The following is a 26,869-nucleotide window of genomic DNA, read 5'->3' on the forward strand; positions in this document are numbered from 1 at the left end:
CAAACCTACCTAGCTCATTACGTGGCAAGCCAGGATAACACCTGGGTCTGCCTCCTCCCACTGCTGGGCATGCTCTTAAGCATTCCCCTCTCCTGCCTCCTTTTCCCTTGCCAGCTGCCAATCTGCAGAGCCCCTATGCCCAGGTGCCCTGCATCCCACTCTGCCCAAGGCTGGACAAAAAGACGGTCCGCCGGAAGCAGAGCAGCCACTACACGGACCAGTGCACGCCCACCAGCCTGGGTTCCGACATCCATAGCCTCTTCCTCCAGTCAGGATCTCAAGGAAGCAGGTGGGTACCCCAAGGGCGGGGGCCCCAGCCCAGGCCCATCCATCTCCTTCCTCACGAGGCCCCTGGCCTGAGGGGAATCATTCTTCCAAACAATGATGCCCGGGAGGCTGTTGCTCCAGGGAGAGAAAAAGAGAAAGAAGTGGGCTTAATCTTTGTTGAGAGCCTTTGTACCAAGTAGATTGTTAAGTCAGGGTGCTTGCTCACGCTTTCCTGTGCCCAGGACTCAGGGTGGCACTACTCTCAGGTCCTTTGCCCAAGTCTGATTCTATGTTAGTGGTGGGAAACAGGCTTAGTGGCTAGGTAGAGGGAAACTTCCCCTGCAGCATACCCCTCCCACCATTTTGGGGATAAAAGAACACCTATCTGGGAACCAGGCTGAGCCCGACTGCTGGCTCCATCACTTCCCAGGGATGGCCCCCTCTCATGGGCACCTGGGGATGGCTCATTTCCTCCCACCCTTCTCCCCACCTCTCTCCTTAGGGAACACAGCTCTGACAGCCGAAAGTGGCTCAGCTCTGTGCCGGCTCGGACCCACTGACCCTGCAGAGCAGCTCTGGGCATAGGTCATCAGGCAGAGAATACTGCTGGGTTTTGCCTTTGTGGCCTGGTAAGCCAGTAAATACGAAGAACCTCGGCCTGTGCCTGGTGCTGGGGCCCCTACCCTCTGGGCACCCATCTGCTCCCTTGAGATTCTGGTGGCAGGGAAGACCCCGTCCCCCAGGTCTCTACCCCTCCACTTGGCTCTCAGGGTACAGGGCCTTAGCCTGTCAGGCTTGGGAACCCCTGAAGCAAGATGCACCTCAAAACACTGTCCAGCGTCAGGGCTTCTGCTAGAGGTGGCCCTGGGTGCAAAGTCTTGACCTCCTGCGCACTCTGGGACCGGGAGCCCCACAAGGGCAGGAATTCTCTCCCCACTTGCTCAAAGGGAATGATTACCCTAAGGGAAGTGCCCACACAATACCCTGACCCCGAGTAGGGGCAGACTCCACAGAGGGCAGGAGGGGCCGCAGACAAGCTCTCACCAACCATCCCAGGTCCTAGAGGTCCCCTTCCCCTGGAGACTAAAGGTGTAGGTCCTTGCTCCACAACCTTCACACCCACCCAGGCCTACATGTCTAACAGAGTGTGAGCCCCTTCCTGGGGCTCAGCAGAGGTAACTCCCCAGTGGTTACATAAGCAGTCACGGCAAGAGGTTAGGAGGCCAGGAACTGAAATGAGGACAAGGCTCTGACAAGTTCAAAACATGTATTTAAAATACAATTTATAAAATGCTTAATCTGCCGACTCAGGAGCCCGCGGTGCGGGGTGGGGTGGGGTGGGCAGCTGCCCGCTAGACCAGCAGAGCAGGACTGCAGGGGTGCGGCCCCCCTCCCATGCCCTTCTGTTCAGACACCCAAAGGGCCCATGTGCACCCTTGGGATCACATGGCCAGAAAACAGGACCCCAGAGGTTTCCAGAGTCTCTGCTTACCAGGGAGGCTGGGGCAGCCCTGCCAGCCCATCCCTGAGCAGAGCATCCCCAGATGGGGCAGAGCAGGGTATGGCTGGGCTGGACAGGGCAGGGCGGGGCAGTGGGTTCTGGAAGGGGCTGATGGTAGCAGATAGGGTGTTACCTCCTGCCTGCAGGTGGGGAGCACCCTGATTGAGTGGGCTGAGAAGGGTTGGTCACCAGGCCCGGACCCCCAGCTCCTTTGGTTATAGGCTGACATCAGAGTAGTGGCTCATGGGAAGCGGTTAGCTGGAAGGTCTGAGGCCTGGCTCATGGGGTCAGGGAGGAGCTGGGGGAAGGGGACAGTACCATGAAGGCAGATAAAGGGGCAGCAGCCTCAGGTTTCTGCCCCCCTCCCCATCCCCCGGGGGTTTTCCAAGCCAAAGCCTGCAGCTTACTTTAAAAAAAATGAAGTTTAAAAAAAGCACTTAAGGAAAGTTACAGACAACTACCAAAAAAAAAAAAAAAAATCAACAAAAAAACCCCACACACACGAAATCCAAACCGTTCTCCCATCTCCCCTCCCGCCTCCCCCAACACAATAGTTTTCCTGTTTCCATTTCTTTCTTTTAAAAATTTTGCCTGCCACCTCTCCATCTGGGAAGCCAAGGGCATGACTGCTGGTGGATGGTGACAGGCACACAGCGGGCAGAACCCATCTTTGGCCAGAGGGAGGTGGGAACACCAGTCCCTACTACATCCTCGATCCATACACACGCATCAGCCAGCCTTCCCTCTGGCTCCCATTCTGGGAAGGGGCAAGAACAGGTGGTCCCAATGGCTGAACAATCAGCACTTCGGCCTTGCCACCTGACCTACCTCTGTACCCATCTCCGACTGAAAGGACAGTCTCACCTTGGGCAAGAAACCACTATTACATGAGGGATGGACACTATGCATTCAGAAGGAGAAAACTTGGTCAGGGCAGTGGAACTACAAAGACAGTAGCCAACCCCCTCCCTCGCCCACTCCTGGAGGTAATTCCTCGTCAGAAGAGTCTGTGGGCACAACTCAGCACCCGGTGGACTCTGACTGAAGCTTTGTTCCAGCTCTGCTCATGGACAATTTCCTGGCTTCACACAGTTAGGAGGCTGTGCGACGGCCTAGTTGCTGATTCAACTAGCAGCCTGCCCTTCCTTCCAAGGCGACGATGTAGTGGGACGCGGCCTGCTGTGCCTGGCCTACATTCCCACAGGGCAAGGCCGAGAGCCAAGTGCACCAAAGGCGGAGCGAGCCTGCAAACCTAGCTAGCCACCTTGGGCACCACAAGCTGCCCTAATCACAAAGCGTCACACCAACCACTCCAAAACTCATCTACCGAGTGGGGAGGCTGTCTGGCTGGCTGAGGGATAAGGCGCAGTGCAACGGAGACCCGAAAGCCTGAGAGGAGCCGGACTGTGCACACGCACAGAGCTCTGGGTGGCTGCCCTCTTAGCCTCTTCCATCGCATGGAGCCAAAGCACATCTCTAGGCTCCAGGGACAGAGGGGAAATTGCCTTCGTTCCAGGTCCTCGCTCTGGAAAAGGGTGAAGGGTAGCCTAGGTCTATGGGGAACCAGTCTGTCATCATAAATCTCTGCAATGCACAGCCTGTCCTTTCCCAAATGTCTTCAGAATGGTCTGCTCCCAAGGTAGTGATTTCACAAAGGAAATGTACCAGCTATAGTCACCAAGCTGACACCATCAACAGAGATGGGACTCCACAGACACCTCTGACCACACTAGGCAGGAAGCTGAGTCCTGGAGCCAGGCTCTTTCCCGGCTTTCCTTGTGCTGACAGCAAATACTGAGCAAGTCTTGCATCCTTTACTTCTAAGCTCAGGAGTGCGGTCTCACTCCCTGTTCGCTTCCAGAAGAAGCGAGCCTGGCTGGTAGGGAACCACCCTGAGGGTATGGGAAGGGGAAGCTGTTCACTTTCCCTATCTCCCAAAATACTAGAGGTGGGGTTGGCACCCTCCCCAAGCTCTCTGAGCCTGTAGAACTAGCCCAGTCTCCAGGTAGGGCCATGATGCCCTGGGACTTAGCTGGGGGAGAGGGAGGTATAGGCATGGGTGCTCATCTGTCCTAGGGGCTACAGAGCCCTGCCCCTTTTCTGGGCGGCAGTAGGAATACAGAAGCTAAGCTCACCAAAATCCTATTGGTTAATGTTTCTAGTGAATTTCCCAGAAACATTTTTAAGTAGACTACCAAACTACCCTTTCTCAATTAAAAATTCATTAAACTGCTAAAACCCCTCCCATGCACTTTTCTTGCAAATCAGGTATTTGTATAAACAAACGAAAATAGGAAGAGAAAAAAAAGAAAAGATATTTTCAAATGGAACTTGCTTTTAAGTGATGAAGACATGCACTTGGGCGTGGGTAGACAGGAGTTCTCGTTTGTTTTGAAATCCCAAATTAATGAGCATGATAAACTGTTATTGCTGGCACTGGCTTTACCCCAAGTGGCCAAGTGGCACTGTCTGACTCTCTACTCTGAGTCCTTGGTGGGTCCCCCCAACCCTTCCCTAACCACCCCCCACCCTTTCCCTTTCCATTGACTTGGGACAGCCCTTGTAGATGTGCCAATCACAGTGGGAGGGGGGGAAGGGGGAAGGTCACAGTGCATGGGGTTCAAGGTCACAGTGGGCAGAGCAAAGGGGATCACAGTGCAAGTAAATCAGGTCGTTCCCTCTGCTCAAGTCCAGCTGTCTGCCACGGCAGTGCGACCCGTGGCGGACGACCCAGGAGGCGGTAACGGCAGCAGCGGCAGCATCCTTTCTCGCCCGCATTTATCTGCGCTGTTTGAAGCCTTGTGACCCATCAGGACCCAAAGGCTGTCGGATCACATTATTGGGCTGCCTGCTGTCTTCGGGTTGGGAGATCCTGGTTGGCCTGAAGGAAAGAAAATCAGAGGGAAGCCTGAAAAAGGATATAAAAGAGGTCCTCAAATCTTAAAAGCAACTACTCCTGAGGCTGGGGCAGAAGTCACAGTGGCTATCAGCCAACTCTAGTTCCTTGCACCTGCTTCTCTGGCAAGCAGACGCAGGACACTCCCAGGCTGAGAGGCCCTGGCACGGGGTGGGTAGATGGCCCATGTCCACCATGTCCACCTCTAGCGAGCACCTGCAGAGCTCTTCCCCCAGTCTGGCTCACCGTCATTCATCTGGAAGCAGGGGGAGTGCTCAAGGGCCCACGCTGTCCAGTGGCAATGACCATGCACAGCACACCCCCCACAGAACCATGTGGCACAGACTCTCCAGGGTGTCGGGCCCAGGTAAAGACCCCTAACCCACAGTCCTGGCTCCCGCCATTGCTGTCCTCCTGCTTCTCTCCAAGTCACGTGGTTAATCGTTGACTCATATTACTATGGAAGACTAAAAGGAAATGGACTTTTTCTACTCTGTCAAGTGAAAGCTTAGAGGAGAGATAATGGAAGCCTACCAAAATAATGAAGGGACAGAAGGAAGGTACATACATTAGTTCTTCAACTGCCAGAATACTGAGCTCAGAGAGGCCTTTCAACGTTAGAAAGAGGCTGTTTGAACAAATATTGCTTTACCAGGAGGGGACAAACTTAAATACAACCTCTAGAGCAGCAGAGATGAAAATACCAGAAATAAAAAAAAAAATTAGAAAATTCACAAAAACATCACAGTGGGCTATTATGAGACCCAAAAGATAACATCTATGCACTGAACTGGGCATTTTCCATCGAGCCAGGCAGGGTTCCCAGAATCCTATGCTCATTTAACTGCACGACAACTTGATGAGACAGGTATTATCCTTATCCCATTTTTCGGATTAGGCTATGAAGGCACAGAGAGGTTGAGCAGCTCTAAGTTAACAGATGTAAGTGGCAGAGGTGGACTCCGGCTCCAGCAGGTTTTGACTCAAAGTCCATGCCTTGAACCTCTATGCCACACTGCCCCCTGGTGCCTGCACAGGCAGTGTCCAGCAAAGCATGACCTCAAAGCTCTTGGAGCAGTCCACCAGCCAGTGCAGTGAAATGAACCGGCCCCACAAGGCTAGGGCTGGCAGCTGGAGCTGTGTTGATTCCAGCCGGCTTCTCACTGCTCTACATGCAGCCAGGCTCCACCCTCTCCCTCTCCCCCGCAACTCAGGTGGCCTGGTGGGGTGGTGGCTGGTCAGCCCTGCCAGCTACACTCACCTGTCGAGGATGGGTTTCTCTTGCTCCTCCTCAGGGCTGGCACTGCCCAGGATCCGCTTCCGGGCCTCGGCGTACTCTGCTTCCCGCTGTGCTAGGGACTTGACCGGAAGGGCTGGCCTGCTGGTGGAGTTGGGGCTGCTGACCACACCGTTGCTGGTGGGCCTCTTGAGGATGCGGATCTGTGGGGGGGGCCCCGTGGGAAGGCTATCGTCCTGAATCACAATGGGCACTTTGGGAGGAGATTTGGATTTCCTGCTGACAAAGAGCAAACACAGCTTCACAAGTCCTACCCTTGACTGCAGAGGGCCCATCCATGTCCCACACCCAGCCCTCATCACTTTCCTCCTCCCGCCCTCCTATTTCTATTCATTATTCTCTGGTTTCTGACCAGACATCAAAATTCTCTCTTCAAGAAGGAAGGGTTTCTCAAAAGAGCAACCTTGCCATAAGCTCACACAGTCCACAGGTCTGCTCCCCAGACCTAACCCCAGGCAAAGGGGGCTGAAACACCAACTCGTTTTCTGGGACTTCTATCACCATGTTCATCACAGTTACATCAACTGCTGTTTGGCCCCTGTGGCAAAACATTTCATGCCCAGAATCCACTGACTTCCGTTAAGATCTCAGCTTCCCTACACAGACCAGAGTATAACAGGCTGGTGTGGTGGGAGCCCCTTAGCTTGGGGGTCAGCAAAGTGTTTCCTCCCAGGAAGGCCTTCCACCATGTGTGCTCAAACCAGTCAAAGCTAACCAAGGAGCCCACACCGCCATCCCTGCCTGGCATCCAGACAGGATCACCAAACTGCCTCAGCCTTCTGGTGAGTGACCTATGTCTCCCAGAGATAAGCTACACCGAACACCTGGATCACCTCTTCAGAAGAGCTTCTGAGCAGAGCCACCTCCCTCACCAGGACTCTCTGGTATGCTGGACGCGGCGGGGCTGGGGTGAAGGACGATCCTAGAAACAGTGCTTGGCAGTGCTCAAAGGAGAAGCATTGTCCAAGGCTGGTGGATGTGCACATCAGGCGATGTGTCCACAAGGAGAGGTGGAAAACAACATAGGAAGGAAAAGAAACAAAAGCCACAGGAGAAAAGGGATCCAGGAAGGAACGGCCACCCCTCAACAAACACGAAGACCCTCCCCAGAGCAGTCAACTAGCTTCTCTTCAGAACCAAACAGCACGCGGGGGCCTGTTTCCAGAGCCTTGGTTGTCAGGAGAGGCAGACACTGGAGCAACTCAGCGGCTGTCAGGGGAACTAGAACAAGTCCCGGGCAGGACAGGGATGGCACGGCAAGGGGACTGTAACCAGGCATTAGTGTAGCTGCTCAGATGAGACCGACAAGAAGCCAGCAATCTGATCAGAGGCGGGGAGCCAGGAGAGCTATTGAGGGGTAGGGTACCTCCGCGGTCCCTGGGGGATGTCTGTATGGTCCATTAGGCAAGTCCAGAGAGATCCTTCCCTCCTCCCCCTGCCATTTGTCCCTATGGGAGGCCGACAGGTCACCGAAGCCCAAAGACAGACGGCTGAAGTCAACATTCACCTGCTTTGGAAACCCACTTCCTCTGCTGTGTGGGTGGGGAACGAAGCCATTCTTAAAGGTCTAAGGATTTCTGAGATTCTTTTCTTCCAGGATACCCCTACAATGCCCTAAGCCACCAAGTCACGTAGGGCCCAGAGGAATCATCTGTCCAACCTCCTTTTGTCACAGAGAAAGAAACTGATGTCCAGAGGGGGAAACAACTTGCCCTAAACCTCAGAGTAATCGGGAGCAGAGCCAGGCCGAAAACTCAAATCTCTGACTCATCACCTCCCCACTTTCCATCAAACCACCTTACACAGGGTGCCCACTGAAGAGGGAGGCAGGTGCAACACTCCTGCCTCACTCCCAAAACCTCAAGCCACCATGTCTTTGAGGGAACGGTTCACTGCCCAGGAGCCTGACCTGCTAACCCTAACGGCCAGCTGGAGAATACCACTGACTGCCCAGCTCTCAAACGGCAGAGAGCACGAGCCCTCAGACCAGACAGCAGCCTTACCTCTCCTTTTGTGTGATCTTCAGTTTTTTTTCCAACCGTCTGTCTATTTCCTAGAGGAAAAAAATGTATATAAAAAGTGGAAAAAAATCTCTCTCAAATAAAAACTTACGTCTTTATTTTTAGAGCTTAGGGCAGTGTCCTCTCTGGCCAGGGACATAACTGTCCTTTAGGGTAACAGATACGGATTTCCCTTTACTAGACTCTAGGGTTTGGGGACCTGACTCCCTGCGGGGTTCATCTCCCTCCATCCCCATGGCCACGGCGATAGTTCTAGGCCTCATCATTAAGCTGGGTTCTTTGCATAGCCTCCAACTGGTCTCCGGGCCTCTAATCTCCTGCACAGCACCACTCAAATCAACTTTCTAAACACAAATCTGATTGTGTCACTTCCCCATCTAAAATGCTTCAAAGACTTGCCCCATCTAGTCCAAGCTCCTACACACGCCTCACCCGTATCTTCCTTTATCTTCTGTTCCTGTTTTACACCAGAGCAAAACCGAGCTAGCTCTTCCTAACCCCCAGAACAGAGAGTGCTGCTCCACCTGCCTGCAATGTGCTTCCCCTTGCAAACTCCCCTTTATCCTGCAATACCCAGTTTGGCTGTCCGCCTCTCCTTTGTGAAGTCTTCTCTGATCCCATACAGGTATTCTGCTCCTGAGATAAGCTCTCTTACGTTCCTTCATGATCACACGTATCACATATTTTATAATCTATTTTTTTACTGTCATGGATTTGAACTCTGTGGTTAGCACCTAGCATAAGGCCTAGAACAAAACAGAAGCCTGAAGTCTGTGAAACTGGATGGCAGTCTGAGCCCTCAGCACCAGGAGCTCCATGAAACCTCCACACACTCACGCACAAGTGTCCATACACTGGATGGGGGGAGCTGTACACAGAGCACAGACCACATGTCCAAGCTCCTTGGCTGTCCTAGTCCTTTTTCTTATGAAACATCCCACTCAACGGTTCTCAGTGAGGGCAAGACCATCTAGCTACTGGAGCAGAAAGAAATTTTATGCAAAATTATGTATTTCTCTGGAAAGAAGATCTGCAACAGTGGTTCACAACCATGGTGATTTTGCCCACCAGGGGACATTTGGCAATATCTAGACATATTTTTGGTTATTTCTACTGGAGAAGAGGTGCTACTGGAATCTACTGTGTAGAGGCCAGGGATGCTGCTAAAATCCTACAATGCACGCAACAGCCCCCAGAGCAAACAATTATCTGGCACCAAATGTCAGTAGTGCTGAGGTTGAGAAGCCCTGACTTAAAAGATACATGGGATTTTCAAAGGAATCTATTACTTGCAAAATGTTAAGAATCACTGTCTCAGTACAAAGTCTTTGAAATTTGCTGAGATCCACCTCAGGGCACAGTGAGTAGCAGTTTTCACAAATGCTCCGTGTGTCTCGAAAATGACTATGACAGTGATAGGTGCAGTCCAAGCTGGTTAACTATATTGCTCGAATCTTCTAAATTTTTGTTGATTTGTTTCATCTACTGACTATGGAAATAATCAACAATTACTCTTTCTAGTAAATTAGACAGTTTATCATTATGAAGTGATCTTCTTTGCCTTACAATCGTTTAATAATAAAGCCATCCCATTTAGGGTGGAGTTAGCTTTCCCTGTAATGTGTTTATCTTTTAATTTTCATCTTTCCAATGTCCTTATTTTTGTCTATAAACAATCTGAAGCCAGACTTAAATCAAGTCTGACACTGACACTCATTCTGACTGGTGCAAAATTGTATTTAATTTTTTTTTGTTTTTATGAAAAGACCCAAAATATATTGAGGCAAACACGACAGACTGTATTCTGAGGAACCCATGAACTCTCTAGCTAGGACACCTCTAGAATGAAAACTTCTCACTCAAGTTTGGAGCACAAGCTGGCTGGCGTCCAATGACTATTTAATGACCAAATGGAAAAGGGGCGCTGAGAGTGAGAGGGTGATCTAGATGTTTTCTGTGAACTGACAGACACTCAAAGAAAATCTACGCCCACTGCACAGTCCGTGTTGGAACTGTAATTCTTCTAGTTTTTTATTTTATTTCATTCCTAGTGTCGTTGCCTGAGTAAATACTGTGTCTCTTGTTAGTCTAATGACCGTTACTTTTTATGGGCTCGTCAAGGCTTTCCACAAAAAATAAATATGGTTTTAAAGTTCCACACATTTTGCTCAATCTGAAAAATGAGACTGCCTATTCAAGTTCCCCCATCATAAACGCAGAGTTTACCTACCACCTGTGGGATTTAGATGCCTTTAAACAAGGTCAAAACCAAATGTCTCCACAGGCCAGGCAAGTAACCAAACTCCATATGCAGGGAGCACAGTGGGGGAAGTGAAGGGGCTATAAGGCACCAAAGAGCACCAGCCCTGTTATTTTAGGAGAAACTTTAATTCAAGATTTGTATGGGAAAGCTCTAAAATGTTAAACTTTATTACATGAACTCTTGCTTTCATATCACCGAGAAGATCCATTAAGATATATAGGCAAACAGGCCCAAACTCCTAAGAATCCAAGTCATTCGATTTTTTTAAATTGTGGTAAAATACACATTACATTGGCTGAATTTGAGGGGTCTCATCCAGCTTTCCTCTCAGGAGAGCAAACTGCTTCCTTCTTTCTCTAGGGCTTTAGGGAAGACAGGGGGTCTGCCCAGGCCCAGCAGATGGAGCCCAGGTGGAATAAAACCTTCAAGAGGGCATATGGGCCGTGCCTGAGTACATGTGCTCTGGCCCCAAACTAGAACATGACCAGCATACTTGACATCTAATATAAAACTACTAGCTTTAAAAATAATGCCTTACGCCAGTATAATACGTTATGGCTATTAATACACGTTCCCAAACACTCATTTTCTGCTCACACAAACCTCATTTGATAGACAAAGTAGCTTTTAGCCTTCTCTGTCAGATGAGGATAATGTGGCTCAGGGAAGTTAAGGACTTACCCAAGGTCACAAATTAGTACCTCACAGAGGCAGCCCTAGACCTAAAGCATTTGGAGACCCTACCCCATGCTGCCGCTCACAATTGCTCAAATCCTTGGAATTGCCAGTAAAGCTTTAGATATTGATCCTCTCTTCCTCAGCCTTCCTGAATTCCACACTGCTTCCTGGCACTCCGAAAACTAACAATAACACTCCCATGGGACTCCCAGCCCCGAACTCCCTCACGTCACATCAGGCAGGACAGCTTATCTGAGCTGAGGAGGAATTCTTCCATCAGATGACAGAATGGGATATAAATCCAACGGCTCTGGTGGAAAGCTGATCCAGGCTATCTCCACATGGCCCCTGGACACCAGCCTGCTCAGAGCCATCCAAGCAGGAGAGGGAGTGTTCTGCCAGCAGCTTAAGAAGGTACTGCATCTTGCTCTGGATTCTGTCCACGTATCATGAGTCAGTCCATTCTCTCCTTCGACAAAGCCTTACAATCAATCTGCTCTCAGACTTATGCTCTGAAAAGCTGGACCAAGTTGAAACTCTCCTACAGGGCACACTACACGGAGAATACTCATCTTCTCCAGAGATGTGATAGCCCAATGGAATTAAACAGCCCTCAGACATGCCGTGTGAGGAAGTATCTTGATGTAGGCCCCAAAAAGGAATCTTATCACCTAAGGACACCTTCTCTTTTTACAAGAATGTACAGAGCCCTGGCCAAGGTCAAGGCTCCTGTGTTAGAAATCCAACCTCCATGGCTAGTGAAAGAAACCCATAAGCTCATCGTTCTGACTCCGCTCTGAGGGTCACAGGGCATAAGCACATCAGAGGCAAGGTGCTAAGAAAGTTTGATTTCCTATGGCTTCTCCTGGAAAGGCTCTTTTTTTTTTTTTTTTTTTTTGGTCAAGTAGCACTGAGCAGAAGCCAGAAGATGATGCTGTGTTAAGTGGGGTGGCCACCTCTCTGGGTCAAAATCCTAAACAAAAAGATCTGTTGTTATCAAACACAGGTATCACTTGCCCTGTGGGGTTACACCTCTATGAAAATAAAGCGCATGCTTCTTGGTCTGAAAAAACAACTGAAACCAGAAGGAAAGAGTGGAGGCAGGACATCACAAAGAACCACAGTTGGGGGCAAGGTGGATCTGGACAGGCTGGTCCCTCCTGGGAGGTAAAGGAGAGGCCATGGTCACAAGGTGAATGAAATCAGACATCAACATCTGCAAATTCAACTCAGTTGGGTTGACACACAGGTTCACTGGCTGCTGATGCCCGTAACTTTGCGGTGATGATGCTTGTGTGAGACTCTGACAGATAGCTGGGGAGTGGAAGCATATGAGGGGAAAAGCAAGGAAGAGGACATCTCAGACAGCCGAATTTGTAACACAACCACAATCTGCAAAAGGAACAAAAGAGGCAAAGAGGATAGAAATGTATCTCCAAGGGCAGGCAGAGTACAATGACAGATCATTCCTGCAACATCAAGAGGTGGACGAGGAGGGAAAGAAGGTGAGAAGGGGAGGAGAGGAAGGAAGGCAAAGGAGAAAAACAGGCCTTGCTGCAAAGCACAGCAAGGACAGCGCCATCATAGCTGTACTGTCGAGACGGGAAGGGTCAAGAAACAGTCTTTCTCAGTTCACCAGGGGTGATGAAGCCCTGGGGGACCTATTCAAACCAGCCGAACTCACTAGAGACAGAGCGCAAAACCCAAATCCACACCTGCTACACTTCGGGGGTAGGAGTGGGTGTCTCCTCCTGGTGCCTGACCTGCTGCTGCCCGCTCCCCAGGCCCTCCCCTCTGATGCCAAAGGAGCACACTGTCCTCTCCACCACTGCATCCCTCTCTCTGATAACCGGAATCCTCTGGTCACCAATGCAACTAACAAACTCCTAAGAATCCAAGGCATCTTGTATTAAATGGAGGTCTACCCTTGGTTCCCAGCTCTGAGTTAAGAAATAATCTCTATCAGCAACAGTTACTATGCAACTTTTCTCAGATAATTTGCCCCTCTTTGTCAGTTTGTGTGTCAAAAGATGTCATTTTCTGATTTTTCTCTCAAATTCAAGGACTAACAACTGGTCTCATGTTTTCTGTGAACCACTATGTCCCACAGACTCATTTGGTCTTGTCTAGCTGTCCCAACCTGGGGAGCACACAGCTACAAGCAGACACTGGGCGGGAGGGGATCTGAAAAAGACAGGAATCCCGAGAGAACAAGGATTTCTCTCGGAACCAGAGCCTGACAGGTCCTGATGACCATAATGCCATCGTTTTGGAAAAAAGAAAAGAGAAGACCCCGTGAAGGAGCAGAACTCCACTATAGCAGGCAGCGCAGATGCCAGACCTAATCTCTTTTAAGACTCGGGCAGGACTTCAGCACCCGTTCCCTTGACTACAGGGTCCCCTGTGTCAGGCGGGGTTTCCTGGGCACTTATGTCTCCTCTACCATGCATCTGGATGGGATTCTGGCTCCACCTGAGAGGACCTTGACTTCATTTAGGAATAAAGCAAAAGAGTTCATAGAATCATCAAAATCTGGTCTAAATCAGATAAAAAGGTCTCTGTAATTTTAAATAAAGTGTATCACTGGCTATTTTCAAGTCCAGATGCCCAATCTATAGAGACTTTTCCAAATGACCTTCGTATGGATTAGTTTAATTCTATGTTTCATCCCTGCCTTGTTTCTCTATGACAGTGATGTGGCAGTGTCCTGCCCCAGTAGAGCTGACCACCACTGCCAGTGCTCCTGTTTATTCCATCCTCCCCGCCCGCGCCCCCCACCCCGCAACCACGGCTAATGCCAGAGAAAGAAGCACCCGAAGTCATATCACTCCAGGTTTGATTCTGCAGCGATGCTTCAATACCACTGTCAGGTTCAAAAGATTAACTCAACTCCTGAGCAAACATGACTGTACAAGTCAAAAGAAGCAGAATTCAGAAGTTGGGAACAAGGAGGTGTATGGAGGCACACCTAGGCCATTAATTCATCAGATGCCTTTTTAATATAGACTCAGATTAGTCTGTTTGAAGGTTCCATTGCCCACAAAACATTCCTTCTTCCTCTGTTAACTCCCAGAGCAAGGGAAAACATTCCACTTTAAGTGGATCACTGTAGGGCACAGGATATAGTTCTAAAATTCTCTCTCTAAGGAAGTCTATGCTTTGTTAATGTATCTCAAGGCCATTTTCCTTTTCCTTCACTGTGGCAAAAAAAAGTTGGAGACAAGCGTTTATGGAAAACCTACTATATATTAAGTAGGAGAACCGCCAGATGCTGGACATCCAGAGGTAAGGCAATCCTTGCTGATGAGGAGAGCCCGGCCAGGTGGGAGAAGACAGATAAACCAATCACAGTTGCTACATTAGTTGTATGAACAGTATTTTGGGAAGGGAAATGGAGGGAGCAATCCTACTATGGCAAGTCAGGAAAAGCTGCAGGAATTTGAAGGACAAGAGTTTCAAGGTGAAGAGAAGACAAGGGCATTAAAAAAGTTGGAGAGAAAGAAGATTAAAACAGAGGGAAAGGAGTAGAAAAAAGAAAAAGAACTAAAAATAAATACTTCCTAAACTAAGAGATTCCAATCTAGAAAGGTATCTTACCATGAACCCATCTCTCTTTTAAACCAGGTCTGGAAAACCATCTGAGATTACTTTAGTTGCTGTCAGCAATGGTCTTTATTAATTGGTATCAACACTACACAAAGGGGTAAGCAAATAGAAGAACACAAGGAAGTAAACTGTTCACGTCCAGACACTGAGATTCCAAATAATCCCTAAATGTCCAGAAAAACTGAGAGCAAAAGACACAGAGCAATTATTTTATTTTGTCAAATAAAAATATTAGGGAAAAAGTTATCATCTACTGTCACCATCATCATCATGCCATAAGATGAAGGACATTTAATTTCAAAACAAAACAAAACCCAAACTACTACTCAAAGAGCTGCTGCAGAAAATTCCTATGGCTAATTCCTATGGCTAGCAAGATAAGAATGTCAAGAAATCAGAGGTACCAGAAAACCATGAAGGGCTTTGGGGTGGTATGCTGTAAAGACAAAACAATTCTTACTTGCTTGTAAAGGAACACCACTTCCTGCTTTCTTTCCCAAGTTCACTACAGCTTTCAGGATCTCTCTGCGCCTGCCAAGAAGAGGAAACCCTTTGGGCACACACTTCAGCTATGCCTCCCAGTACGGTGGCGACCACCATAAGTGGCTGGTGAGCACTTGACACGTGGTCAGTCCAAACTGAGACGTGCTGTAAGCGCCAAATGCACAGATTTCCCAGACTTAATATAAAAAGAGTGTAAAATAGTTCATTAACATATCTTCGATATTGATTACATATTGACATGATGCTATTTTGGATATATTGGGTTAAATTAAAAATATTAAAATTAATTTCACCTGTTTTTTATACTTTTTAAATGTGGCTTCTAGAAAATTTTAAATTAGACATATGGCTCACATGGTACTTCCGTTGGACAACACTGCTTCATATCTAACTTTAGATGAACAGAGATACAGCTGCTGTACATTTAACCTTTCAGCAACTAGCAACTACCTTAAGGACCCAAGGGACATGTTTTACTGATATGCAAAACCTACTGAGAAGTCCTATTTGTCATGCTGGCATAACGGCAACTAGTCAACCAACAACAACAGCAACCCAGTGCCAAGTGTTTGGCTCAGACGCTGCTGAGAAACATTCACCACTTCACTTCAATCCTATCTGAGCCCCACCATCCCACTGAAACTGTTCTTGTCAAAGTCACCAATGACCTTCACTGCTGCCAAATTCAATGGTAAATTCCAAATCTTCATTTCATTCAATCTCTCAGCAGCATCTGACATTGCTCAGTGTTGTTCCCTTAAAGGATTTTCTTTACTTGGCCTTCCAGACACTACTCTCTTGGTCTCCTACCCCTCTGGTAGCTCCTTCTCATACTCCATATTTGATTTCTCCTATAACAGGATAGAGTCCTCTCTTCCTCTCCCAATCTTTTGCAGTTGTAGAGTTTGCACCTCTCCTCTTCTGGAGCTGTTAGCTTATTAAGTGGTCTCATCTAGTTCCACAGCTTTACAAACATTAATAAACAACTGCCAACTCGACATTCCCCGTTGGATTTCAAAAGGTACCTCAACTTACCACGTCCAAAACTGAACTCTTGATTTCACCCACTGACTCAAGCCTGCTCCTCCCATATCCCCTCCACGCACCCATCTCAGCAACTCCCGTCCTCTAGCCGCTCAGGCCAAAGCCTTTAGAGCCCCTCATGATGCCTCTTTCACATCCCACGTCAGCAGATCTTATTGGTTCTGCTTTCAAAATAGACCCTGAATTTTCTCAACAATTCTGCTGCTGTGACCGCCCCCCCAACAGCCACTGAATGGACAGTTACAACAGCATCCTAATCAGTCAGTCTCTGTGCTTCCACTCTCGTCCCTACCATTTATTTTACACACACATAGCAGCCAGAATGATCCTTTTAAAAATCAAGTTAGCCTCTACTCAACACCCTCACATGGCTTCCTATTTCAAGGTGATATCCACTATGGCCTACTAATCTCCCTGCTACCTCTGACCTCATCTCTTACTACTTTCCCCTTCACCCACTCCTTCACACAGGCCCCTATTGTTTCTCATATAAAACAACCATGCTCCAGCCTCAGGGCCCTGGCGCCTCTGCCTGGAATGCACTTCTACCAGCTTCTGCACAGCTTGCTCTCACTTCCTTCAGGTCTCTCTGCCTATCTTTATTTGAGAGGTCTTCTCGGATTTTTGTTTTGTTTTATAAAATGGTACCCCTGCCAGTCACTTTCTATGCCCCCAAACTGTTTTATTTTTCTTCGCTGTGTGTGTATAAAACATTATTTATTGTTTATTTTCCATCTCTCTCCACTAGAAAGTAAGCTTTGTGGAGTCAGAATCTGAATTGGGTCTGAGTCTGAAGGTAGGGACACTATCCACATTCAAAACAAAAGCCAAGACTGCCTTAGGCTTTCTTAGCAGTGGTGGTGACAGCAGCTTCAAGCGCCTGCCACAGGTATGTGAAAGGAAGGCACCGTGTCCTCCCTTTACCACCTCTAATCCTCACCACACCTTTGAGATGTATAGCAGCCTGCTGCATGCTCAGAGGTTAAGTGACTTGCCTAAGGGCACTTAACTAGTAAGTGACAGAACTGAACCCTCAACCTCAAAAGGAGAAAGCATAAGATTCAGGAAAATGGCTGGTGGGTGGCCACAGGAACTTATAAGGTAGGATAAAGGCTGACAGGTAACACCAACCTGCTCACGTGGCCTGGGTTCCTAAAGAAGGCCTATAGCAGCAACAGACCACAAGGAGCTGAATTCCAAAGTTCAGAGCTTAAATCTATGAAGAAGTACACACAGGGAAATAACTCTTCAGCAGAGAAGGTAGCAATTTACACATATTCCAGGCTGGAGGACCTCAGAAACTCTGTAACTACCATCTTGAGACAATGTATTTGGTCTGCTTTGAGTGACCCTTCAAAGGGTCTCCATTTGGGAGGAATCCATACAGCCCTTTACCTTAAAGGAGAGAACAGGCAGGGTGGGGGTGGGGGTGGTGGTGGTAATAAGTCCTATCCTGTTAACTCTTAGAGGAAACAGCATATTAGTCCTGAGGGGAGCAAAAAGGAGACCCCTCAGCCCAGCAGTCCCCAAACTTTGGCACCAGAGACTGGTGCTCCCATGAAAAGCTAATGCCTGTTAATCAGAAGTGGAGCTGAGGCGGTGCTAGCGCTGGGTGCTAGAGCGTCTACCAGTACAGATGAAGCTTTCCTGGCTAGCCCGCTGCTCACCTCCTGCTGTGCAGCCCCCGGTCCTGTACTGATGATCCTCAGCCCGGGGCTTTGGGACCCCTGCTTGGGCCAGTTTTAGGAACTTCAGAGGCCACACTGTCAGTGGCTGGAGAACAGGGAACAACGTTCCTTATCCTCAGGGCAACAATACTCTCTGCTCCAACATCTGCCTTTGGGTGATACTTTATTTAACTCTCACCACCAGGCAATGCAGATTCACCCAATTTTACAAATGAGGGAAATGAAGCTGAGAGAAAAGTAGACAGTGATCAGTCCAAAAGTCAGAACTGGCACTTAAAACTGAGCCTAGTCTTCTGACTTTTATTGCTATGGATGGAGAAAGTGGGTCAGAGACTGGCAGAGGTGACATATATTCTTGCTACCTTTTGTAATGAAGACAGGAAGACTCCTCTCCCAAAGGAAATAGTAGGCACACAGACTTCGGGGATGGGAACAAAGTCACTACACCTTCTCCCCACCACCAGGTTTTATTCAAACACCCAAGGGCGTGGTCATCAAAGGCACTCGGCAGGGGAGCAAACAATGCCTCCAGGGCCAAGGCAATAAAATAAATGGTTAAAACAAGAAGAGAAGAACACAATAGGTAGCAGATAGGAGGAGGGAGGCTGCAGAGGAGAGGAGAGCAACCAAGACCCAGGGCAAAGGTATTCAAATTCGATATTTAAAAAACAATGTGTATTCCCCCCAAATCTTTAGGCCTAATACCCAAGGGCTGCCAGTCTACAACTACAGATGTAGAGATCCTAAAATAGCAGAGTTGTTAAATCATCTCATGAGATCGGAGCAAAAATTATCTCATCTCTTTTCATTGGCCAGTTGTTTCAACCAGCATCTCCCTTGCGGTAACTGTCCTTGCATTGTCCTTTGGCTCTTGAGTTCAAGTTTCTTAGACATAAACTTTATCGGCTCATCATCTAGGCAATAGAAGCAGGGAGTCAATCCCAGGAGAAACAAATAACAATACTTCAAAGGAACTAGCAACTAAGCATACTAAAGCTCTTAACTAGTTAATTATCTGCTGAAAAGCAAAAGTAAACAAACTGCCCAAAAAGGTCCCTAAGAGTGAGGCCAACAGCCAGGGCTGGGATAGACCAGGTGATCTCCTCTCCCCGACACTCGAAATAGTAGTATCTAACTCCTCACTAGGTCACTGAGACCAAACAGAATGAAGAATAGAAAAATGCACTCTACCTGGCCTGTAGTGCGTGCTCAAGATGCTATCTAGAAAAAGGGCCTGTGGGATTGGGGAGCTTGCAGGTTTATAGGCATTGTCTATTCACCAGTGAGACTTGCAACTTGGTGGCAGAAACCACTGACAGCTGGAGAGGCACATAAACTTCTCTAAAAGGCTAGTGCATGAGGGATGGAATTTAGCTCTCAGGGTATATGAAGAGTGGTGACAGTCCTGACCTTTCCAGACTCAAGTCATAATTGTCCCGAACAATCTCATATGAGGATCATGACCCTGAAGAACGCAATTTTAACTGCACGTATTTATTATTCCTTTTAGAAAGGAATGACTGCTATTTCCTGTGTTCATTTTTTAAGGGAAAAAGTTCTGGGTGTAAGGATGACCTGGGAGGGACATTTTGAAATGTCTTACCCTCAGGGATAAGATTCTTTACATACAGACCCCTGTGGGGATTTGTTGCTAATTGTGGCAATTAGCAACACTGGCAGTGGTTCGTTTTAACTATCTTTCCATCAACATCCTGCACAGAATTAGATGGTAAAGAGAAGTATGCTTGGCAGAAGCTAGCAGAGATAAAAACACTTGGGAAGAGAAATCTCTATTACTATTTTTAAAAAACCATTTCATTCTGTATTTTGGCCACAGATATAAGTAGCTAAACTCAATTTTCTCCTAGGAAACCAACAAGTCAGTAGTTGTCCTGACAGGAAAAATTTTCTATTCTTGTGGGGAAAGTGTGCAGGAAAGAACACACTACATCTTGTGAAGGCTAGCTACCTGATATAGCCAGAAACTGATGTTAACTGTGTGGGGGCCCCACCGTTAACTATAGAGGTGGAAACTGGAAAGAAAGGGCTGACCCCAAGAATACATTTGAGTCATCAGACCTAAAAAACAGTACCTTTTCTCTTGCACGATTTTACCAAAAGCTTTAGAATGATATACTAAGTTCTCTCCTATTACAGAAGGAAACGCTAGAAGGCCTGTGATTGCCTAAATTTCCAGCCCCCAGCAACCATGGCAGCTCTCCTGAACAGCCAGAGCAGGCTGGGAACAGGCCCCCCAAGCAGCCTCAATAAAAGAGCTGAGAGGTTACCAGTGAAAGGCTCATTAGCCTCCTTTCTTTGAAACCACAGTGAAACGGATCTTTTTCCAGAGTCCAGGGACGGACTGCTTAGCACAATCATGTCTAAACTGGCCAACTGCTTTATAGAAAGCCCTCTCTGAGGACATCGCATTCCCGAGCACTCAATTTTCCCAAACGACCAGGAATCCCTTAGAAATGGCTCTTTCAGGCATGGTATACCTGGACTTGTACTTTCTGATACCACGAATCTTAAATGTCTTCTTTACTTTACAGACACATGAATTATCACCAGGTAGCCCTGAAATAACTTATTTGCCCACTACCCAAAGTCACTGTACGCATTCCATAATGACAGCTGTTACAGGTAGTGCAGAAAGCCTCAAAGTAAGGTGGCAGCTATGGTTCAGAGAGAATGGCCTCTTCCCTAAAGAAAGAGAAGTAAATCAAAGTTTTTAATCTCTTAAATTAAAATCTATGCCACCACTTTGCTTTAAAAAAAAAAAAAAAGCCTTCAAAGCTCTCCTCTGCTTTCAGGAAAAAGTCCAAGCTCCCAGAACCAAGTACAACAAGGCCCTTCCCGATCTGGCCCCTGCATACCTCTCTGGCCTCATCTCTTTCCACTCAGCCCTGCCAACTCCCTGCCCTCCAGCCAGGAGGAAATACGTAGCTCTTCCAATGCTGCACTCTCTTCTTTGGCTGCCTCCCTACCTATGTGCATTGGCCCTACACTCTACCTGCCCCTCCCAGACTTACTACTGCTTAATTCAACCGGTCCTTTGAATCTTAATTTAGGCATCGCCTTTTCTACAAGACTGACCCCTGCTATGGTACTCTATCTATGTCTCTTTAAAAAAAAAAAAAAAAAAAAAAAACTGCTTTACCTAAAAAAAAAAAAAAAAAAAAAAAAAGTACTGCTTTACCTGTTAGACTCCTCCACTGGACTGTGCCCAGTGCCTGGTATACAGTAGGTATTCAATGTTTACTATGCCTTCCTACAGGCTTACATACTACCCAGCACTGCTGATAGGGTAATGGTCAGATGACTGGGACATAAATTTGAATTCTTAGTCCAGAAGACTAGTCATCCTTTACCTTACTTAAGATGTATTTTCTTCCAATTGTTACATGACTTGCCCTTGCAAAAAAAGAATAAAAGGCAAATGATGCCAGGAAATTAGAGATTACTAATGCTTTATAATAACTACCAGTCCGATTTCATTTATGTATCATCCGCCTTCCCCTAGGACTGGGTTAGTTCACTACCAACAAGATGGACTAGGCTCTATATATGCCTAAACAACAAATGACTATAAAGCTTCAAACCACCAGAAACAGAGTGAACTGTTGATCTGACTTTGGGGGGAGCACAAAGATATCTTCCAATTACAAAATGCTCTATTTGTCCTTTGAGATGTGCTTAAGACAAATGACACAATTTAGAGTTTGAATCAACATTAACTCAATTTTACATTTTTGTTTCTCCCCAAGGCAGTATATTTTTAAAGAAGCATTTCCTTGGTGAAATGTTAAATTTCTTAAATTGTCCTTTGATTGGAGATGTAACTCCTCGGGAGGAAACAGGTAAAGGAACAATTTTCTCTTAGTAAGCATTCGCCATACTAACTAAAAGCCAAAAACTGCCTATTTACAGAATATATGAGGTGTTTCTCAAAGTCAGTCTTCCCAGAGTGATGCAATAGAGCTGTACTGAGTAGACAGAAGATACACAGGAAACACTGACCTCAGATATACTGACATATAAGAGGGAAATTCTAGCATTTCAAAAATTTTTTGTGGTGGACAGGGATCACCAAAAGCCTATTGTTTTCACGGATTAGAACTGCCTCTGGATTACATAAAGTTTGTACGTTCACTTTAGCAACTAGTCAACCCCTATTTGCTAGTCCTCTTGCCACTCAGGATTTGTTTTTGTTTTTTTTTTGCAAGGGGGGCGGTGAGTAACTTAATGCTCATTACCATATATCAGTTGGGAGGCAGGGTAACCTGAAGCTAAGACTTAAATATGCAACTGGCTACATCTGAAAGACACGTCCAGTCAGTTGGTTTCTCAGCGATGTGGACAGTGCTTCATCCCCTCCCTGGCTCCCTTCCTTCAAAAGTGCACATTTACAAGACCCTTTGCAAAGTTTGAAAATGGAATCATATTCAAACCAAGCCCAAGGTAAACATACTAAAAATGAAAGTTAATGCCAAACCCCAAGTCTTTCACAAGTCCATATAGGTAGGAAGGCAGAAAAATGCTAGAGAATGAACCCAGCTTCTTACTATCTGTGTAAACTTAAGCAAGGCAGGTTACTCCCAAAACTCAGCTTCCTTGTTTATAAAAGGATAATGCCTCCCAAAGTTTCAATTAAATAAAAGATATATAAGGGAACTTGCATTTTGGTAGTTACTGCTCATTATGTCAATTAGGCAAGGTTTAGTTCCATCTACGTACCTGGAACTTTTAAAAGAATAGTAGAATACTGGACAAGGATCAGAAAAATCAAAGTTAAACTTGACATTTCTGGGGTTTATTCAGCTTTAAAATGCAGTACTAGGCTAGATGATCTCTAAGCAACTTACTCATTCTGAAAAACTAAAGTAATCCTCAACTTCTGAATCCTACATTCACATTTGTTTTCATTTTCTTACTTCTTTAACATGAGAAACTCATATCCCTTTGAAATAGGTGAAGAAAACCAAAGAAAGGCCAAGATGCTCAAGAAATTTATCATTTGAGTCACATCCAAAATGTAGGCCAAGCTTTTTTACAGGGGTGTCTGAATGATTCACTCATACTAGTGGTAGGCAACAGACGCCTGCACCGGAAATTTTGCATTCTCTGGCACAAAGTCACTGCTAAGCACACTCACCGCCTCGCACACAGCAGACACTCAAAAGTATGTCTGTTGACTGAATAAATACCAAGATGACACCTGTTGCTCCTTATAAAATATTTCAATTGCTCTCAAGACAAAATCCAGGGAAGATGATCCACACATAACAACTGTACTAAATACCTTTCGAGCAAATTAATCCCTCAAATTCTCAATCATGCTAAGTGGAAAAACAAACACCGTGAGAGAAGTGCTGAACTGCCAGAAAAAAACTCTGAAGTCAGTTTCAACATTCCTGTAGAGATACACCCACTGCCGCGAGGATCAATTTCTTGGCCTCTTCCAGAGCTGACAAGCACCCTCAAAGGCGCTTGGAGATGAAACCCCAGTACCTGTTCTACCCTTGTACAAGCATTCGGCTCTCCCCGCTCTATTCCGAACAATTAAACCTTTAAGGTGGATGTCACTCGAGCCAGCAACTGAACAGACACAAACATGGAGAGGCCAAAAAGACATCTCATCTTCACAAGGGTCACCATAGAACCACAAACTCTGAAAAGACCAAATTAATCACGAACCTCATAGAATTGGCCGTTCCGGCTTGGAATAAACTATTTTCTTACAGCTTCTGAAGGCAAATAAAAACTCCAAAAGCAAGTCGAACGGTCCGTTTCCCCCTGCTCTCCCAGGAATGCGGCTACTTTACACCGTATATCGCACCCCTCCCCCCTCGACCCCGGCGAGCAAACTCCAAGACCCTCCGGGATCAGATCGTTGGGTGGGTCCCAGGAGAAACGGGCTGCCCCCTGGGCTTACGGTTGTTCTGGCAGGGTCCCCAAGAGACCCGCCTGCAACAGGCTCTCAGAGTAAAACTAAAAGAGAAAAAACCCCAGACTCGCCCACCGTGGCGGATGGCGCAAAGCGGTGGGGGATTTCAGTCGAGAGTTGAAGGGACCAAGACGATTCAAGTTCCCTTACTGTCCCTCTCCGGAGCCGCGGCATAGCGCCCAGGTCCGCGCACCAACCCCCTAAACGCCCCCCGTCCCCCGACACACACACGGCGTGCTGCTCGCTCCTCATTAGAGCACACGAACTTTAAAATGGTGCCTCGGACAGCGGGGGTCGGACGAGAAAGGAAGGGTCCAAGAGGCCCGGGGCGAGCGAGTGGACGCGGGGGCCAGGAAAAGAGGCCTTGGGTGGCGAGTGGGGCGACCCAGGTGACGCGCACGTCGTGGGGTGGAGGAAAGCGCACCGGGCAAAGGTGGAGGGAGAAATGGAACGCGGCCCCTTTAAGAGGCCTTCACAGCGCCCAGGGACTGGGGGCCTCTCCACCACCCCAGGCCCGGCGTGTGGGGCCTTTCCTTGGGGAGAACCATCCCCAGACCCGCTCCCCGGAGGCTTCGCTCACGCCAGGTCCCGCCCGGCCCTGCCCCAGGGCGGCGGCTCCTCCTTACCCCGCTGTCTGCCGCCTCCTCCCAGCTCTCAGCGACCTCCTCATCTTCCATCTTACTCGCCGCTTCCCTCCTCCCCAACCCCCTCCCTGCGCCTGCGCCCTGATACGCGCCTCCGTCGCGGGCGCCGGCACGCAAGGCTTTACTCAATGGACCCCGCCCCCTGACAAGCCCGGAAGAGGCTCCAGGCCAGGGCCCTAGATCGTCGAGGAAGCCATCTTGGAAGAGGGCATAGAAGTTAACGCTGCCATTTTCCATAATGGCATCGTGTACTCTCACGCTGAGTAAAGTCCAAATGAACCACCGTCTTGAGTGCGGGAAATGTGTTCTTTGAAACCATCTTTTCTAAAGTCAGGCAATTAATGAAAAAAAAAATTTTTTAAGCGAGTCGTAGTTTTCATAAGTGCAGATTATGGTTGGTTTTTTTTTTTTTTAATTCTGAAAACATTTATGCCTCAACAAAGGATGAAAAATAACTGCTGATGCGGAAAACATTTTATTATTTCTGATAGGGTGAAAATGGTTACAGTATTTCCTGCTCATAAAGCAGTATTCCAAGCAAATATTAACACTACTTTGTATCTTCTAACATGAGGTAAAAACATTACTATTAGTTGATAATGCACCTGAGCTGGACAACCAGAACTACTAAAGTTCTCTCTAGTCTTTAATGACAAATACATTAGCATTACCTTAATAACGGATTTATGCGTTTTCCTAAAATTTCTGTTTTATTTTTCTCCAATATAGAGATAGAGACATTGGACTTTAAAGTTTGACTTCAGAAGCTTCCCACTTGAACAAACTGTGATCTTATGCAAATTACTTAAGTTTTCTGTGTTTTAATTTACCCCAAATGTAAATAAAGAGAATAATAATAATAATAGTAGTAGCTGCTTCAAAAGTAGATTAAACGAGTTACTATACTGAAAAGCTTATTCTTGATCCACAGTGAGTTACCTATTACCAATATGGGGGTGTCATGCCTGTCTTAAGATTTATAATTCTCACCTCTCTGACCAGCTTTTTCTCCCAAATCACAAAAGCAGGGGGAAAAGTGAACACCATGTGGTTTTATTCTCACTGACATGTTACTGTCGGCCTCTCAGTATTAAAAATATGTCATTCAATTATGTCATGTAGTTTTTCATTTGGTTGCTATAATCGAGTTATCTGAGTTGGAACTTTTTTTTTAGTATGTCATTAATTCTTCTGAAAGAACAGCTTCCTGTTGTGAAATTTTGAAATTTCTGTTCCTAGTGATAACTATTATTATAAATTGCAGTCATGTGTTAAGTGTTACTAGTCTTTACTTAGAAGTTAAAATGACATGCTTAATAATTCTCTGGTTTCATGACGTCCAGTCTCTGAAATATCATTCATCTCTGGGTCTGTCCTCAGTCTACTGTTCTTACCAAGATGCTCAAGGTATAAGTCACCCCCTGTATGCTAAAGACTTCCGAATTTGATTTCCAGCCTCTAACTGATTTGGTGTTTCTGATTCATACAGATAGACTTCTTATCGCCACTTTCACGTGGATATTCCACTAGCAACTCAAATTCTCTAAGTCTGAAATCCCACAGCATGACCAACTTTAAAGATAAAGAATTTTGTCTTGTTCACTTGCTGGAACTACATTTACTTTGAATACAGTCTCCTGTGAACTATTCGTTTAAGTGAATTATCTGCTAGCCTTGGCGACAGCAAGGTGGGGCTGTCTATCAGATGTTACCTAAACCTCTCTTGAAGTGTGATTAGTTTTTCGTAAATGCAACTGACTCGTGTTAGTTTTAGTCTTTGTAATTATAGCCTGTTACCAGCAGAGGGAGATATTTTCTCACAATTTTGTTATATTTGGCAATGAGCCTTAACAAAGGAATTAGTTGGGCAATTCCTGGGACTGAATTTTCTTGGAGACTAGAAAGAGAAATCTTGGAGATCATCTGAAGATGTTACAAAAAAAATAGGTTTTATTGCACCAAATGAGTAATCTGGAAGCCAGCCCTAGTTAATCATATAGGCCCCTTGTGACCTTGGGCAAATCCCTCCCTCATCTGTAGAATGAGAGAATGGGACTAAATAAGTTCTAAAATTGAGGAAGTGGTAGTTTCTTCCTCAGTGGGGAAAGCCCTCAAATTAAGATAGTGGTATATTTTTAATATTCTTGTGAAAGTCATGTTTGGAGCTTAGAAACTTGCATTCGGAACAGCAGGCACCTTTGATACACCACACAAAACACTGACGTACGATGGGAATATAAGAGCAAAGCCCATAGTGAGAAAAGTTACCATGCGATGCACAAACCTAGGCTATGTGGACAGTTGTGTTAAGAAACAAATGGCAACTTACCAATATAAAATATACCTACCTTTTGATCCAACAACTGCATTTCTAGGAAGTTTCCCTAGATACATAGATACATTTGCTCGTATGCAAATAACAAAAGTACAAGGATATTCACTGCTATTTCATTTATAATAAAAAAAGAATGGAAACAAATTAAATGCCTATCACTAGAGGATTTGTTTTAAAA

At 46.7% G+C, this 26,869-nt stretch overlaps 2 protein-coding genes across 3 annotated transcripts in view; one reads left to right on the plus strand and one right to left on the minus strand.

Annotated features, from left to right (window-relative positions):
* SPATA21 (spermatogenesis associated 21) overlaps positions 1 to 827 on the plus strand; it is a 28,188-nt gene extending 27,361 nt beyond the window's left edge. Inside the window, exons 12-13 of the mRNA XM_011363607.2 lie at positions 115 to 289; positions 770 to 827. Of these exons, the coding sequence (XP_011361909.1) occupies positions 115 to 289; positions 770 to 827 (233 nt within the window). The remainder of the gene's footprint in view (positions 1 to 114; positions 290 to 769) is intronic.
* Positions 828 to 1,517: 690 nt separating this feature from the next.
* On the minus strand, positions 1,518 to 24,461 carry SZRD1 (SUZ RNA binding domain containing 1). Of its 2 annotated transcripts, none has more exons than XM_011363485.2 (4): positions 24,339 to 24,461; positions 7,965 to 8,014; positions 5,926 to 6,177; positions 1,518 to 4,649 (listed from the first exon to the last, which is right to left on the minus strand). In XM_011363485.2, exons 1-4 carry the CDS (start codon positions 24,387 to 24,389, stop codon positions 4,547 to 4,549), a joined length of 456 nt encoding a protein of 151 aa, XP_011361787.1. In that variant the 5' UTR covers positions 24,390 to 24,461; the 3' UTR covers positions 1,518 to 4,546. The 2 variants fall into 2 exon arrangements, with proteins under 2 accessions (XP_011361787.1, XP_011361786.1); XM_011363484.2 differs by having other exon boundaries at positions 5,926 to 6,180.
* Between the last annotated feature and the right edge of the window lie 2,408 nt (positions 24,462 to 26,869).

Source organism: Pteropus vampyrus, unplaced genomic scaffold (assembly GCF_000151845.1).
Source record: "Pteropus vampyrus isolate Shadow unplaced genomic scaffold, Pvam_2.0 Scaffold86, whole genome shotgun sequence".
Lineage (NCBI taxonomy): Eukaryota > Metazoa > Chordata > Mammalia > Chiroptera > Pteropodidae > Pteropus > Pteropus vampyrus.

Excerpts from the sequence above, each read along its gene's own strand:
- SZRD1 (XM_011363484.2), bottom strand. The coding sequence starts at position 24,389 with ATGGAAGATGAGGAGGTCGCTGAGAGCTGGGAGGAGGCGGCAGACAGC. Across the intron at positions 8,015-24,338 it reads AGGAGGCGGCAGACAGCGGG|GAAATAGACAGACGGTTGGA; the intron begins GTAAGGAGGAGC and ends TTTTTCCTCTAG. Across the intron at positions 4,650-5,925 it reads GAGAAACCCATCCTCGACAG|GCCAACCAGGATCTCCCAAC; the intron begins GTGAGTGTAGCT and ends TCTTTCCTTCAG.